A 15474-nucleotide genomic window follows, 5' to 3' on the forward strand; every position below is an offset into this window, starting at 1 on the left:
TTGATATTTTTGATATTTAACTCTCCTCGAAGAAAACTTTATAAATCTAATGGTATGTATTTAAAGTATATGTAGCTGGGATGAAAAGCTGATCATCAATTGAAAATTTTGACCTTTCATATCAAATGAAAATTTTGACCTTTCATATTGAAGATATGGAATATGCCCATGAGATAAATATTTATCACTTCTTGGATTCCTCTGCCAAATGCACATTCAAACTTTAACACCAGGAATCCATAGCACATACGATTTTCTTACATTAACATGTCAAATTACTTTTGATCAAAATCTTGAGGCAGCCTCACCTGCATTAAGATGCTCATGACACCCCAGAAATAGTATGGATTCTTGGGGTAAACTTTGTACAGAGCCATAGCAACCTGAAACAAAGGGCAAAGAAAGAAATTGTAAATTAAAAGTATTATTTAGTACTAATACTTGGCATTATTTTATTCTAAATGGTATACTTTCAATACATAATCTTTATCATCATCATCATCATCATCATCGTCATCATCATCACCATCATCATCATCATCATCAATATAATTGACTTTCTTGATATCACCATTGTTAATTAATCTTATCACCATTGTTAATAATCCAAACATCATCCTTCATTACTGTCATCATTATCAATTTATTCATCTTCAAAAAATGACCATCCATATCTTCATTAGCATCATCATCAGTGGTGTTCACAAAAGGGGCAGGTGGCCATTCCACCACCTTTGTCATTCAGTTGGGGGGAAAGTGCACCCAGTCAGGGGACATGTGCCTAGTCAGGGGGGATATTTACATGGGGCCCCACTTTTGTCAATCGGTTGCTGGAAATGCACCTCGTCTGGGAAAAAGTATGAGGCTTTGCCAGTGGGGTGCAATGTGCAATAGCAACATTATTAAAAGTAATAATAATAATGATGAAGAATATAACTTTTGAAAAAAATTGGTCAGTGCCACTTTTTAGATTCTTGAGCATCCTACTGAACAAAACTGGGGTCAATACTTAACAATTTCAGGCCTGATTACAGGGAGCCGAATATCTGTCACCAGAGGAAAATCCAGACTTGTGGGCTCCCACTTTAGAAAACCTGTGTACACCGCTGATTATAATCATCTCTATCATCAATTCATCATCATCATGATAATCACCATCATCATTTTTATCATTGTCACTATCCTCATTTACATAATTACCTGCTGTTGTCGTTTGTAGTCCCCGACCCTGACCAGGGCCATGAAAAGATGGGTGTGATAGTCTTCATGGGTTGGACAGACCTTAACAGCTTCTGTATAGATGTCTACTATCTGCTCAGCTGAAATTATAAACAGGCAGGTTAAATGCACAAACAAACTAAATACTGTCCAACCTCTTTTATCTGGCCACGATGGGACCAGGCATTGGCCGGATATGTGAAAAATCTGGATAAGTGAATTATATGAAATGCTGATTTCTGTATTGAATGTCTGAAGTGGTAACACTGAGACAGCTAAAGATTACTCAAAATGAGGTAATAACACTGATTGGTATGCATGTTTGTGCTTTATGCCACTCGTTATGGCCTTCTAAATGCTTCAGTGCAAAAATTGGCATTATTGAATTATAAAAAATAAAATAAAAAGCTGCATACCACATTAGATTTTTGGGACATGAAACAAACAATAAATTTAGTCTGGCCTCATCTATTATCATGTCAATTTGTCGAATTTAAAAAAGACAGATTGAGTGTCATGATCTTTCATCTTAAAGTTCCGAAGGACAAGTCAAATTTGTGAGTTTGGAGCCAAACTTTAAAGCTCAATGACAATATATGAAGAGCTTTGTTTCAAAACCCCTTACATCCACTTGCCCATTTTTGAGAACACATCAAGAAATTATCCAAAAAAATCACTGATATATGGGGGTTTGCAAGAAAAGCAGTTTTTGGCGGGATGCATCTTGCCAAAAACTGCTTTTGTTGAAAATAACCTTATATCAGTGATTATTTTGATGATTTTTTGATGTGTTCTCAAAATTGGGCAAGTGGATGTAAGGGGTTTTGAAACAAAGCTCTTCATATGTGACCTGCTACCATATGAAATCAGCGTAAAGTCGCAAGGTGTTAGTTACTCAAAATGCCCTGGCTACTGCGTTGGTGTTCACTCACCTGTTAAAGCCACAAAGTATGTCTGTATGTCCTTTGTGAATAGGGGCACAATGGGCCATTCGCGAAGGATAATACTACTGGCTTGTACAGGTGGTGGCAAACAAAGAACATCAACTTAGTCAGACCAAATATCTCGAAACTACCAACTCAACAAAAAGAGCATATAAAGTCGCGGCGACTTTACGCTGATTTCGTAGTAGCAGGTCACATATACCTAGGCACCGGAGTTTTGCGCGATTTAAAACAGCAAAATGCGCTGGCCACTTTTCAAAATGCGCGAAAATGCGCCAAAAAATAGGTCAAAATGCGCTAAAATGCGTGATCCCCTGTTATCAATGCAAAACACGAAAAAACATCGGTAAAACGATGGCATGTCAATCAATTACGACCGACTTCCGGTTCCATTTCCGGGTTCATTTCCAGTTTCTGGAAAAATAAAAAATAAAGATGGCGACCATCACAAATCGTCAATCGAAATGTCGAAAGCAAGGGTAAATTTCCCCACATTATGCTTGGTTTAATGATCGTTATTTGTATTTTGATGTACATAAGTGAAGTTAGAACCAATATTGCGTGAATTTTCTTGTAAATGCTGCCGATTTGGGGCATAAAATCATAAGTTTTAACTTTAAGCTTATCGATGGGTCAAAATTGTGAACATTCTCGATGGGTCAAAATTGTGAACATTCTCGATGGAACCCAAAATGCGCTTTGGACACCCAAATGCGCGAAAATGTGCGCTTTTGCGCGAACCGCGCAAAACTCCGGTGCCTACATATACCATTGTACAAGCTTTTAAGACAAACTTACGTTTTTGCATCTCGCGAAAGCAAATAGACAAAGCTTGCAATGTGGGTTCATCACTGGGTTTCATAGCGACCACATCTTGAGTTAGAGTAAAACTCTCGGCACTCTTTCCCATGCGCAAAAGTGCCAGAGACTTCAATACCTGTGGAGGTGGAAATGTTAAACCAATACAGAAAGGGTCTCATCAATTTGTTCTTAAAGATACCATAAAAATGCAGCATTTATAGAATTAAGTTATATTTTTCAATATTATCAATGTCACTAATAACATCATCATTTTAATTATAGTATCACTGAAAAAAATACTACTTTCATCCCCATCATCCTCAATTCCTCATGTTAGTTTTCTCCCTTGCTTACTCATCCAATTAATCACCATCTCACTGTCACCTACATGTACCCACTTAATCATCTTGCTGAATCACTCATTTAGTGGCAGCACAGGGATTTTTTTTTTGGGGGGGGGAGGAAAAGTGAAATGTGAGGGTGAAAATCAGAAGATTTGCCTAAAATTGTGCATTTTTATACCAAATTTGGGTTTTTTTTAGTGACTAAGGTAGGCAAAGTCCATGATAGGGGGGGGGGGGCAAATGTCCCATCCCCCACCCCCTGGATATTTACTCCTTCACTCATCTCTTTATCTAGTAACAAAATCAGGATTTTATGCAATATAAGTTCATGTAGACTCAGTGGCATAGCCAGCTGTGTGGTTCCAAAACAACGACAAAATGCTTATTTGGCCTCCCCACAACCAAGAAAGCTGGCTACTGTCCTGTGTACGCTATTCAATCACCTTAGCACAATGGAGGTCTCTGTGTTTCTTGAGCACTTTGTCAGCAAGCTGAATTGCTGTCTTGTAGTTGCCATTGTCCAAGTTATCTGTACCAAAAAATAATAATAAATATAAATTAACAGGGATGACAATAGGGTGATATCAATGCTGGGTGTTATGGTACATTGTATGAGCAAAACAATATACCACACTGATCAGTGTTTGCGCGAGGCATTCAGCAGTGGTACAGAGGGCACAGCCCGGGTCGGGTGTTAAAATGGAGCAGTGCCTCCTTTTTTCAATTTTTAAACACAAAATACTACATTTTTTTATGTTCTAGAGTCTAGACCATTGAAAATGGGTTTTTAGGAGTGCCACATAAATTATATAATTGAACCAGACAGACCTGTGTGAGTGTGAAATTTAGTGCTGAGAATGCTTAGGGTTGTCAACACTTGAGGGGTAGTTGATTGGCATAGTGACACCCCTGTTCACAGCACCTTGCACTCTGAGGTAATGGCAGTAACATTATACATAGGCTCCATGGAGTTTACAGGGGTTTCACCCCACACTTTAGTTTGTGATCCACGCTCTTAGGCACCCTTTACATGTATACTGGATCGTGACATTACCTCACCCTTTTTTAGAAATTGATTGATCATGTATCATCATATGATCGATCACACATGATGATAACAACAGGAGCAGGGACTCTCCCTGAACAGCAGCTCAAAATGGTTTTCACTTGCGAGAAGAATTTGCAATCTGTTTCCTGGTTTGCGATCTCGCTACTGCACACCTGATCTAGAGATTTAGAGTGCACACCAGTAAATACAAGTCTCCTACACCCTGGGAGGAAAAAATCAGTGTTTCAAACGAGGAAACGTGCAATACGACTAAATTAAATACGGTACATTAGAAAAGGCTTAAAACTACATGTATTAGGCCCTGATTCATATTTAATCCTCATTCAGGCCTGGGAAAAAGATTGTCTGTGAAAATTGAGCAGGATCTGACTTTTTATGACAATTTGGCTAAACTTTCAATTACATTTCAGAAACACCACTTGAGCTATTGGTTAGGTGGCGTAATCTGTGTGGGCTATAGGGTGATCTGGTCTGCAATTTTCTGCGAAAAAATGCCGGACTCCGTTTATAATTTCTACAATGGGTCACTCTGGAGTCAAGAAAATGACGTTTTCCCAGACCCTGTTTGTACACAAAGTCAATGGGGGCTATTTACTGGTGTGCACCCTTAACATAAAACTAAAGTGTGAAATTTACTCTCGTAGGTGTTGTTATAAACTGGTTCCAGGGTTGCCAAACCCGCGATTTGGTAGCCCAATTGGGCGACTTCTGTAGATTTTTCCCGCGACTTTTGACAATTTCCTGTCCCATAGAAACCAATGGTTAAAAAAAAATTGGGCGACTTTTCAACATTGGCTCCTCGCGACTTCCGATAGTTTCATGTCCCATAGAAACCAATGGTAAAGGGAAAAATTGGGCGCCTTTTCGATTATTTGACCCGCGATTCAGGCTGAAATCTTTTGGCAACCCTGACTGGTTCCAGTTCCTCATGTCCAGGAGGGAGCATATTGAAGCACCCTTCCCCCTGGGTGTATGGTATTTGGCATGGATTTTGGGCCAAGATTTTAATTGATCATATTGCTGTTGGTGATTATTTCTTTTTTAGATTTTAAGGCTCTCACCAATTCCCTGGTACCCGATTGAGTTCCCGCCCGTTCTTGGCCTACCTGGGTCAAAGTACCCGAAAAACTTTTATAGGCCTTAAATTACAAGGTTGGAAACCAGAGAAATACTGCAAAATGCCATAAGAAACTTGACTTTCTACTTTTAGTTGTCAATCATGTAAATTGCTGCACTGTTTTCAGTATTTTACTACACAGCATTCAGCAAAAATTATTGCAAATTATGCTGTAATTTTCCCCAGTTCATCTCTATGAAGTAAGCTCAATGCGATCTGTACTTTTGTAACATTCCGATCGCTTTTGATCATCTATTATCGGCGAATTTACTTCAAAACAAATACATTGTTGTGTAGCATGGTCGGATGATCATGATGATGCACACAAGCAATGGCATGTAATGCAAATTTGCAAGAACAACCATTCTTTAGAAATAAGACTGATCCATTTTTTAATAGACATGATGAGCTCGTAAACATAGCTAGGGAGCATCACTAATCGTCAAAGCTTTTGAAAGTTTACAAGCATATACAGCAAAATATGTCAGTGTAATAATGTACATGTTACAATGATGTTATGATGTATACTCTGGTTGCTCTACGAAAAAGGAATAAAAATCAAAACCACTATAATCCCTCCAATGTAGCTCCTGCTGATTTCCCATTATTATAGAACTATCAAAGAAGTGTGCCAACAGGTATCATAATAGGTCGCATGTCATAAGTTGGGTACAATTTCCATTACATGGTCAATAATGACAAAAAATGTATTTTTGGATATGTTGTATATATTGACAACATCTAATAATTAACACCATTTTTAACCTTATCACATGCTTAATTTTTGAGATAATGCTTAATTACTAATTAATTAATACACAGGTGTCTATGTAAATCTCAATTTTCAAATGCGTTTTTCTCAAATCGGACCTCAATTACAAAAATGACTGTAAAATTTTTATTTTATGCAAGAATGTCGTCAGATTTGGAGGATATGGTCTCAATACATTAATGCTTCAAATGAACTATTTAAAATAATTGTACGTATGTTAATTACATTGTGAAGGTCAATGACCTTTTACGAGTAATTAGCGAGACGGTTATTCTATTATTTAAAAGGAAATTAATATCAAGAAGAGAAATGTACATTAGCATGTTGCTAAAAATACTGAAATTCAACTAGGATTTCATTAAAAAATTTAAAAAATGGAACATTATAACCATTTAAGGTGGTACTACACCCCTTGATGAATTTATGACTATTTTTGCATTTCTCTCATTCTCTCAAAAAATAATAACACATTGGTAACAAAAGTTATGTAAATTATAGGAGTATTAGGAATCAAGTTACTACACTGGAATTTCAGTGACTCGAGACAAGCGGTATACTTTATTTATGTTAAAAGAGGTACCGCTAGAATGTACCTCATTTTTTAACTTATATAATGAACCCCTTTGTCTTGAATCACTGAAATTTCGGTGAAGTATATTGGATTCCATGCCCTAATAATATACATAACTTTTGTTACCAGTGTGTACACAAAATGTAGTAATTTTGCAGTTACTTTTTGAGAAAAATGCAAAATTAGTCACAAAATTTATCAGGGGGTGTAGTACCACCTTAAGTAGTCAGTAATTGTTTAAGTTGTACAAATTCAACATTCAAAGCTGTCAATACATCAAACCCTCACTAGATTTGAAAAAATAACCAGTAGTTATGACATGCTGACATGTGAAATTTCACATAGGCCCTTCCGCCTGCTCCACATCCGCCTGCTCCACATCCGCCTGCTCCTCCACCCCTGGCATTTTTCATTTCAACTGATGTGATTTTTTTACTGAATAATGTATAATTATATGCTTCAGTAGATTGAAAGAGTATAAAATTAGGCTTAAAATGAGGTATCAACCACTGCTGTAGGATATGGGGTTACGGAAAGCCAATCAAATTTGTATCACAATTTTCAGAAAAGTGTAATCCCTCCACCCTTTTTGCATACCCAACTTATGACATGCGACCAATAACATTATTATTACATAATTAATAATTTCCTATCTTTTGGATTGTCTGCTGTGGTTTATCATTGGGGTGGGCTTGTCCAGCTGGAAGTGTAATTGACCAAGGGGGTAATTATCAGTAATTGGGCCTGGATTTATCACATTTTCATAGCAAAAGCCAACTATACATGTAGGTTTCTGTAGGAACGCTACATGTAGGTGAATTCAAATTTGCCATCAAACTGCATCATTTTATATATCAAATTAAAGCCCTTGAGTAAACAAAGCCAAAACTGAAAACCTTTTTTTCATAGCACTTTCCGTAGCAAAGTTACATCTTGTCAAAGATTGACTTTCATCAAACAATGTCAAAAAGATTCAGCTAGCAAAATTCCCCAAAATGGCATTTCGGGAAAAGAAAACATATTTATGTAGGTTTCCTTCTTCGGCCAGTTGTTTTAAATTTCTATGTAAATATGCATTGACATTGTCGGCGAATTTGGCTGATAGCAAATGTGTTTGCCTGGCATACCTAGTTTCTGGCTTAGTTTTAATTAGACCTATCTCGTAAAATAAAATATGTACATTGTGTTTAGGACAATATGGCTGACTAGCAAATGTGTTAACTAAGGGGTTGCCTTTTGTACCAAGTACATCCCGGTAGTACATACACAAATACAGTTTAACCCCAACAAACGTTATGTAATGCATGTCACCAACTCCCGTAGCCCTAAACATCAAGACTACAAGTTGTGCAACCAAACACTTGTGGTGGTGAAGTCTCATCCTTATCTTGGCGCCCACCTCCAAGATGACTTGGGCTGGAATTCACATATTGGACACGCGACATCCAAAGCTCGTCGTATGCAGGGAGTCATAAGCTGCAACCTGTATTCCTGTCCACAGAAACTCAAAGAAACAGCTTATTTCAGCCACGTAAGACCACATGTAGAATATGCGTGCACAGTCATGACAGTGTGGGATCCACACCAGAAAAATCACAAGACCAAAATCGAAAGGGTCCAGCGCAACGCAGCCCGGTTTGTGAAATCAAACTACGAGCGCACCAAAGGCACAGTGACGAACCTTCTGCAAGATCTCGGGTGGCAATCACTAGAGGACAGAAGAAGAGCAGCCAGATTGACCCTCATGTACAAGATTACCAACAACGAGGTGGACATCCCCAGTGATCACTACCTGACACCAGTAACCCGTCCCTCTCGTCGCAACAATTCAAAGAGTTTCCTACAACACCAAACACGTCTAAGCAGTCACAACCAATCCTTCTTTCCAAGAACTATTATTGATTGGAACTCCTTACAGGAAGACATTGTAAAAGCACCGTCTGTACAAGCCTTCAAAAGTCATCTATAGCCGTGTTCAGACGTAGGGTATTTAACTCGAGTAAAGGGGTATTTACCTCGAGTAAAGTGCCCAGTCGGGATAAGCTCGTGATAAATGTCGAGTTTGTGCCCGTCTGGACAGTAGTCGGGGCAGCTTATCCCGACCTTAACCCGACTGATTTACCTCTGAAAAAAGTCAGAGGTAAATCCTTAACCCGACCGGAACAGTCGAGGTTGATGCCTGTGTGGATCGCACTAGAGGTAACAGTCGAGGTAAACATCTGCAGATTTGACCTCACTACAAATTAACCATCGGCGTTCAGTCAGTTCTTGCTCTAAACTACTTTACATGAATCAAGGCGTTTTCTTTCGTTGAAAAGTGTAGGCGAATGACCCTGCAAATACATGTTATACAAAACTTTTTAATAGCATTTAAATGTCGGGTTATATAAAGATACATTTTTAAAACATTATATTTGGGCAAACATTTTGGTCAAATATTTTGTAAACAGTTAAATCAAATTCTTTTAGAATGTTTTGAATCACGTTTTCCATTTTCCGTTGCGAATTTTACTCGAATGAAATTGGTTTACAATCGGACTGCATATTTACTTTTAGAACAGTAGAGTCCCAACCCCCAAATTGGAGAATTCTCCCAATAGTGCAAATTCGCCAAATAGTGAGAAATGATATTGCCCATCCATCTCTGCACCAACTGTCAGTGCTTTGCTACAATTGGTAGTGATAGGTTGACTTCCGGTACAAGCGCTGTGGAAGAGATGGTGACATGGATGACGGCAAAGACGTCATCTTTAGTTGTCAATTTCTTGCCGTGACCACTACTCAAAATCCATTAACATCAACTCGTACATTGCACTAAAGCTACATTTTTAAGTACAACTACAATTAAGCTAAATAATATCCAAACATTGCTCGTTTAAGTTGATTTGAGTCATTGATCGCGATTTTTGTGGTAAAAATCAGGCAAATATCGGGCCAAAATTTTGCAGACACAGAATCTCGTATGTCGAATTTTCCGACTCGCATGCTTCTCAAACTTACAATAAAAATGGAAATAACTTACATTTTTACTGATATAATCAAATAAAACTATATAGAATAGCTAATTAAATAAATTTTAAGCTCTTTTTAACTGCAAATGAGTACATTTTTAAGGCATTTTTTGTTACTCTTTTTCATAACTTGAAAATGCATCGGCAAATTTTTTTTCCATCGGTAGTCTTGGGCGTTTTGATCCGCTCTTTACGATGCCGATGTCGCTCGCTTCTTTACGATGCCGATGTCGCCAAAGTGCGATCACCTATCGTTACTCTGAGCGTGTGTTTGAAATAAACAATTCGCACTATAGTGAGAATTTCTCGTGAGAATTTCTCACTATGGTGAGAAGGTGAATTCTCACTATTTGGAGAATTCGTACTATTGGGAGAATTCGCCAATTTTGGGGTTGGGACTCTACTGTAGAACCTGCGCGCTACTTCCGGAAATTATCCCTGGGTACAAAATGGTCGTGGTAAATTTACGTCAGCAGGTTGTGTTAAAAGGTCGGGGTAAGCTATGTATGGACAATCAGTCGAGTTAGCGAAAATATTTGAGGTATTTTATCACGCCCACGCGTACGCACGCCCACCATAGACGTTCGCCTTTCGTATCTCTTTCCTTGTTGGAAAGGTATAACGTTGAGGAGATAGGAACATGTACAGAAGATCCGGGACCTACTCTGCCATGTTTGGCTGAGTAACGGTACATGAACACGGTCTTTTGTGCCTATGTAAATTAGTCATTGTGTAAAGCTGTGTTTATACCCAGACTGAATCATTGTCGCTAACTACACAAGTTATGTGTGCAATTTTAGAGAATGTTGACCAACAGAGGGTATCAATATAGGCCTACGTGTCGCTCAGGGTCTGGTGTCGCTTTTGAAAAACAGCGAATCATGCGCATGCTCAGCAGGCAAATACGACGGCGATTTAGTACACTGACCATGCGTGCGATTCAGGTTTCTCCAAAAGCGATTGAGTATAAATGCATCTTTAGAAATGACCGCGATTGTGTGCTCTCAAGTGGGTTTTATCATGTTAATAAGTGACCTCAAGCATTGAAATGCTGTCATTTTTTGTACTGGATCGTTCAAGCATCTCCAACAAATTTTTCAATGTAAGTGCCTCTGGCCCTAGTAGAAGTAAAAACGGATACTATGGCCAGAGTTAGGGCTAGCCTAGACTCGCTTGCCAGTCCTATATACGCCGTACCTATGTATATTGAGGACTGGCTTACGCCATTTTGGATGTCAATGGGAAATACACACTTAACGATTTGCGCCGGTTAGAAACTTGAAAAAAATCTTTAAAATTTCATCAATGTATATAAAAGTGGTACCAACCGTATTGTGCTTGCTAATTTAAGACTCGGTTGAAACAAAATTAAGGATCGAAAGCATTTTAGTGTCCAAAAGGCAAAATTATCGTCAAAGTTCTGCGAAATCGGCACCCTTGCCAAGGGTTCAGAATTCGAATCGGGAACGAAAATATCCGATCTTTGCGATCAAAAACACAAAATTACAACTTTAAACATACTATTGGCAAAAGACATTATCACCAAACAATACAGAATAGAAAATTTGACATCATTTTCTCAAAATATTGAAAAAAATTTGCTCACTAGACATTGAAAAAGTACGCAATCCAATTCCCGTTCAAACGCGTGGGAAACTGAAAGTGCGATAATCGTGACTAGGCTAGCCCACCACGTCCACAGGTTGTAAAATTAAAAATTTAACTCGAGTAATAATTCTGGTCTGAATGTGCCTATATCAATAAACAGCAATAACCCCCGCACAAGCTTGGCTTTAATACTCCTTGGAGTCCAGCCAATATATGAACTGAAACTGAAACAACAATATATGCACATGTGCAGCTATGTACACCCATCGAATGTGTGTCATCAGCCCTCAGATCGGCCCTCAGACACACACACACAGGCATAGAGTTGTGCAGTAGCATGTTTTGTTGACATTTTTTGTCAATGTTTACATCAATGACAGAAGTACTCCCATAATTGAAAACTCAAATACAAAGGACATCAGTTGGCAATCTTAATGTTATGCAATCAAGTTTACAACACATCAGTCTTACAATGGGTAGAAAGTTACTGAGTCACGCCATTCAAGTGCCAATATTGATTACTTCAAGTGGCCTAGTGGAGTGACCAGATATAACCCTGCATGATTTCTATGTTATTTTGCAATAACAAAACCATGTTTTCCTTGATTTTGGTATGAAATTGAGCAAATAGAATTCAATGTCATGTCAATTTGGAGTTACTAAGGGCAACTAAAACTGATGTGAGGTTCTGGTTCTGGTTCTGGTTCTTTACAGTTCAACACCCCAAGTGGGGAAAAGTGAACCGGTTGCGGTGTGTGTGCTTTTTGTTGCTTATTTACTTGAACAGCTGCTGTAGTTGAGCTTTGAATGCGATTGGGTCAGATATGGTTATTGTGTCTTCTGGTAGTGAGTTCCACTCCGTAACGGATCGTGGTATGAAGGAATATTTGTAGCAGTCCTTGGATGGTTGTGGTTGAATAAATGACTTGCTGTGTGATTTGCGAGTAAAGCGTTACCGGGTGCAGTAGGGTTCGAACTGGGACGGCTAGGTGACCTTCGTGTGCTTTCTGGAATAGGCTTAGACGAGATATCTTCCGTCTGGTAGCAAGTAGCGGCCAGTCCAGGTCTTGTAGCATGTCGGTGACACTGCTGCGCTTGTCATAGTTGTTTTTGACAAAGCGGGCGGCTCTGCGCTGCACAGCTTCAAGATGGTAGATTTGGTCCACGGTGTAAGGGTCCCATATTGCTGCGCAGTATTCCAGCGAAGGTCTAACGAGTGATTTGTAGGCAATGTTCTTGATTTCCTCAGTACATCCCGTAAGTTACGTTTGATAAAACCCAGCGATCTGTTAGCTTTTGCAGCTGTGCGATTGATGTGACAATTCCAGTTCAAATTGCTAGCAATATCAACACCAAGGTATGTATGTGAGTTTGTTTCTTCAAGGAATGTACCGTTTAATGAGTATTTGTGTTGTTTGGGGTGTTTGGAGTTTGTGATCTTTAAAACAAAACACTTGTCAGTGTTAAACGCCATACATGTACACCATGTCTGCTCCCAGCTACAAAGTCGGTCAAGGTCACGTTGAAGTAGGTCTGCGTCTGCGTCGCTGCTGACGGGTCTGTAAATTACACAGTCGTCAGCAAAAAGTCGGACGGTGGAGGTGATCTGGTCTGGTAGGTCATTGATATATAATAAAAAGAGCAACGGACCGAGCACTGTTCCCTGCGGAACGCCTGATTGGACACGTACCCAGTCCGAAGCATCACCTCCAAGAACAACCTTTTGCTTTCTATGCATCAGGAAGTTGGTAATCCATGTGTGAGTCGGTCCCTGTATACCATAATGGGCAAGTTTCAGCAAAAGCCTTTGATGTGCTACCACATCGAATGCCTTGCTGAAATCCATTATGATAGCGTCTGTCTGTCGCCCCTTGTCGAGGGATTTGGCGAAGTCATTAATGGTCAAAATCAGTTGAGATGCGCATGATCGATTTCGGCGAAAGCCATGTTGGTGGTCATTCAATATATCATATTTGTCTAGATGGTTCATGACACTCGAATGGATGACATGTTCCATCACCTTGCAACATATAGAGGTAAGCGATACCGGCCTATAGTTGGAGGGTTTAGTGCGATCTCCTTTTGTGAAGATTGGGGTAACATTGGGACTCCTCCAATCTTCAGGCAAATTTCCTGTCTCAAGTGATTTCGAAAGATGGTCGCCAGGGCTGGCGCAATCTCCTTTGCCCCCATCTTAAGGATACGTGCAGGCACGCCGTCAGGTCCTGTCGCTTTGTTTGGGTCAAGATCGGTCAGTAGCTTTGTGATACCATTTGTGGATATGTGTATGTCAGGCATGCATGGAAACTTTGGGCCTGGTATGTGTGGGAGATTATCAACTATTTCCTGTCGAAAGACCGACTCAAATTGTTGGTTTAGAATGTCAGCCTTTTGACATTCTCAGAGATAAGAGTACCATCACTTTTTAAAGTTGGGACACCAAAGGAGTCTCTTTTAGACTCTTAATGAAGGAATAGAATTTCTTCATTGACTCTGAACATGTATCTCTGACATACTGACGATAGTTCCGACGCGATTGCCGGTTCAATTCTTTGCGAAGTGATCGAAAGATCTCCCAGTCATCGGTGTTATTTGAGTGTTTGGCCTTAATAAAAGCTTTTTTTCTTTTTCCTGTAGATCCGTGATACATTACGATTGAACCACGGGGGCTTTTGTGAGGAGTAACTACCTTGGTAGGGATGTTTTTATCCATGGTACCTTTGACCCTAGAGCAGAAGTCATCCCACAAATCATCCACTGTGACCATATCTGAACAGATATCTTGAAAGTCACTGCTTATGTCTGTGAGATCTTCTTTAATGGCTGACCAATCTGCCTTGTGATAAAGGTGAATTCTCCTAGGTTTGGACCTATTTACTTTAGGACGGGTGTTACTTGTGACCAGTGGGATACCAGTATGGTCACTCATCCCAGGTAAAATCCTCACTCTGTCCATCAAGGTAGGGTTTGACATAAAGAAGAGGTCTAGTATATTAGAACCACGAGTTGGCTCTCTAACTAACGGCTCTAGACCAAAGTCATTTGCTATTGCTAGCAACTGCCTTGATAATCCCGGTTTGGGACAACCCGGGATGGTGGTCTAGTTCTCCCAATCAATATGTGAAAGATTAAAATCTCCAGCCACCCATATGTTACGATCTTTGTTAACATCAATCTTGGAAAGAGATAACTGTAGTTGGTCCAAGACATCACTTCCCGATTCCGGGGGTCTATAAAATGCACCAAGGAGAATCCTTTTGGAACCGACTAGTTCCAGTTGTGCCCAGAGTATTTCACACTCAGTATCTAAATCGGCACGATGTGACATGATAATGTCATTTTTCATGCATATGAAAACACCACTGTATCTTTGGCCATGATCATTGAGAGGCCTATCCTTACGGATAACAGAGTAATTTGATGGGAAAATTTCACTGTTGCTGATGTCATCAGTCAACCATGACTCTGTTCCTATGAGAATATCGGGACTGTTTACATCCAGACAAATTGCTAATTCGGCAACTTTATTGCACACACTCTGGAAATTTATGATCATGACTTTGACTGGTTTATTTCTGGAGGGGGTACCAGTTTTAAGTACCCTGTTTTCCATGGGTGACTGTAGGAACCCATGGATTCGATCCATGTAGCAGCTATGCAGGTGAGTCAATGTCATTGACTGTCATGGTTTCCGAATTCGACATTTTCCGGTCACTCTCACACAATGACAGGTCCACCTCAGCGATGCTAAGCAAAAGAAAAATCTAAAATTAGTCATAATAGATTCTCCTACTTCTTTAGACAACACGCATAACTATTTAAATGTCAGATTTTAAACAATTACCGTAAATCGGCTTGAGTCTTCGTTCGTTTACTGCATCATCCACATGTGTACCCCCACGACTCGCCATTTTGCTTTGCAGTTTACGCTGGTTTCCTTGAACTTCATGCAAATTTAAAGGGTGCGGAGAAACTACTTGGAACCATAAATCAGCTCTTGCACCACACATGCGAAAGGC

General features: G+C 39.5%; 1 protein-coding gene across 1 annotated transcript in view; it reads right to left on the reverse strand.

Annotated features, from left to right (window-relative positions):
• LOC140164568 (N-alpha-acetyltransferase 25, NatB auxiliary subunit-like) overlaps nt 1-15400 on the reverse strand; it is a 42094-nt gene extending 26694 nt beyond the window's left edge. The window contains exons 1-5 of the mRNA XM_072187875.1: nt 15300-15400; nt 3751-3836; nt 2961-3099; nt 1201-1319; nt 309-383 (exon numbers count right to left, since the gene is read on the reverse strand). Coding sequence (XP_072043976.1) covers nt 309-383; nt 1201-1319; nt 2961-3099; nt 3751-3836; nt 15300-15366 — 486 coding nt within the window. The 5' untranslated portion in view covers nt 15367-15400. The remainder of the gene's footprint in view (nt 1-308; nt 384-1200; nt 1320-2960; nt 3100-3750; nt 3837-15299) is intronic.
• Between the last annotated feature and the right edge of the window lie 74 nt (nt 15401-15474).

Source organism: Amphiura filiformis, chromosome 11, assembly GCF_039555335.1.
Source record: "Amphiura filiformis chromosome 11, Afil_fr2py, whole genome shotgun sequence".
NCBI classification, from domain to species: domain Eukaryota; kingdom Metazoa; phylum Echinodermata; class Ophiuroidea; order Amphilepidida; family Amphiuridae; genus Amphiura; species Amphiura filiformis.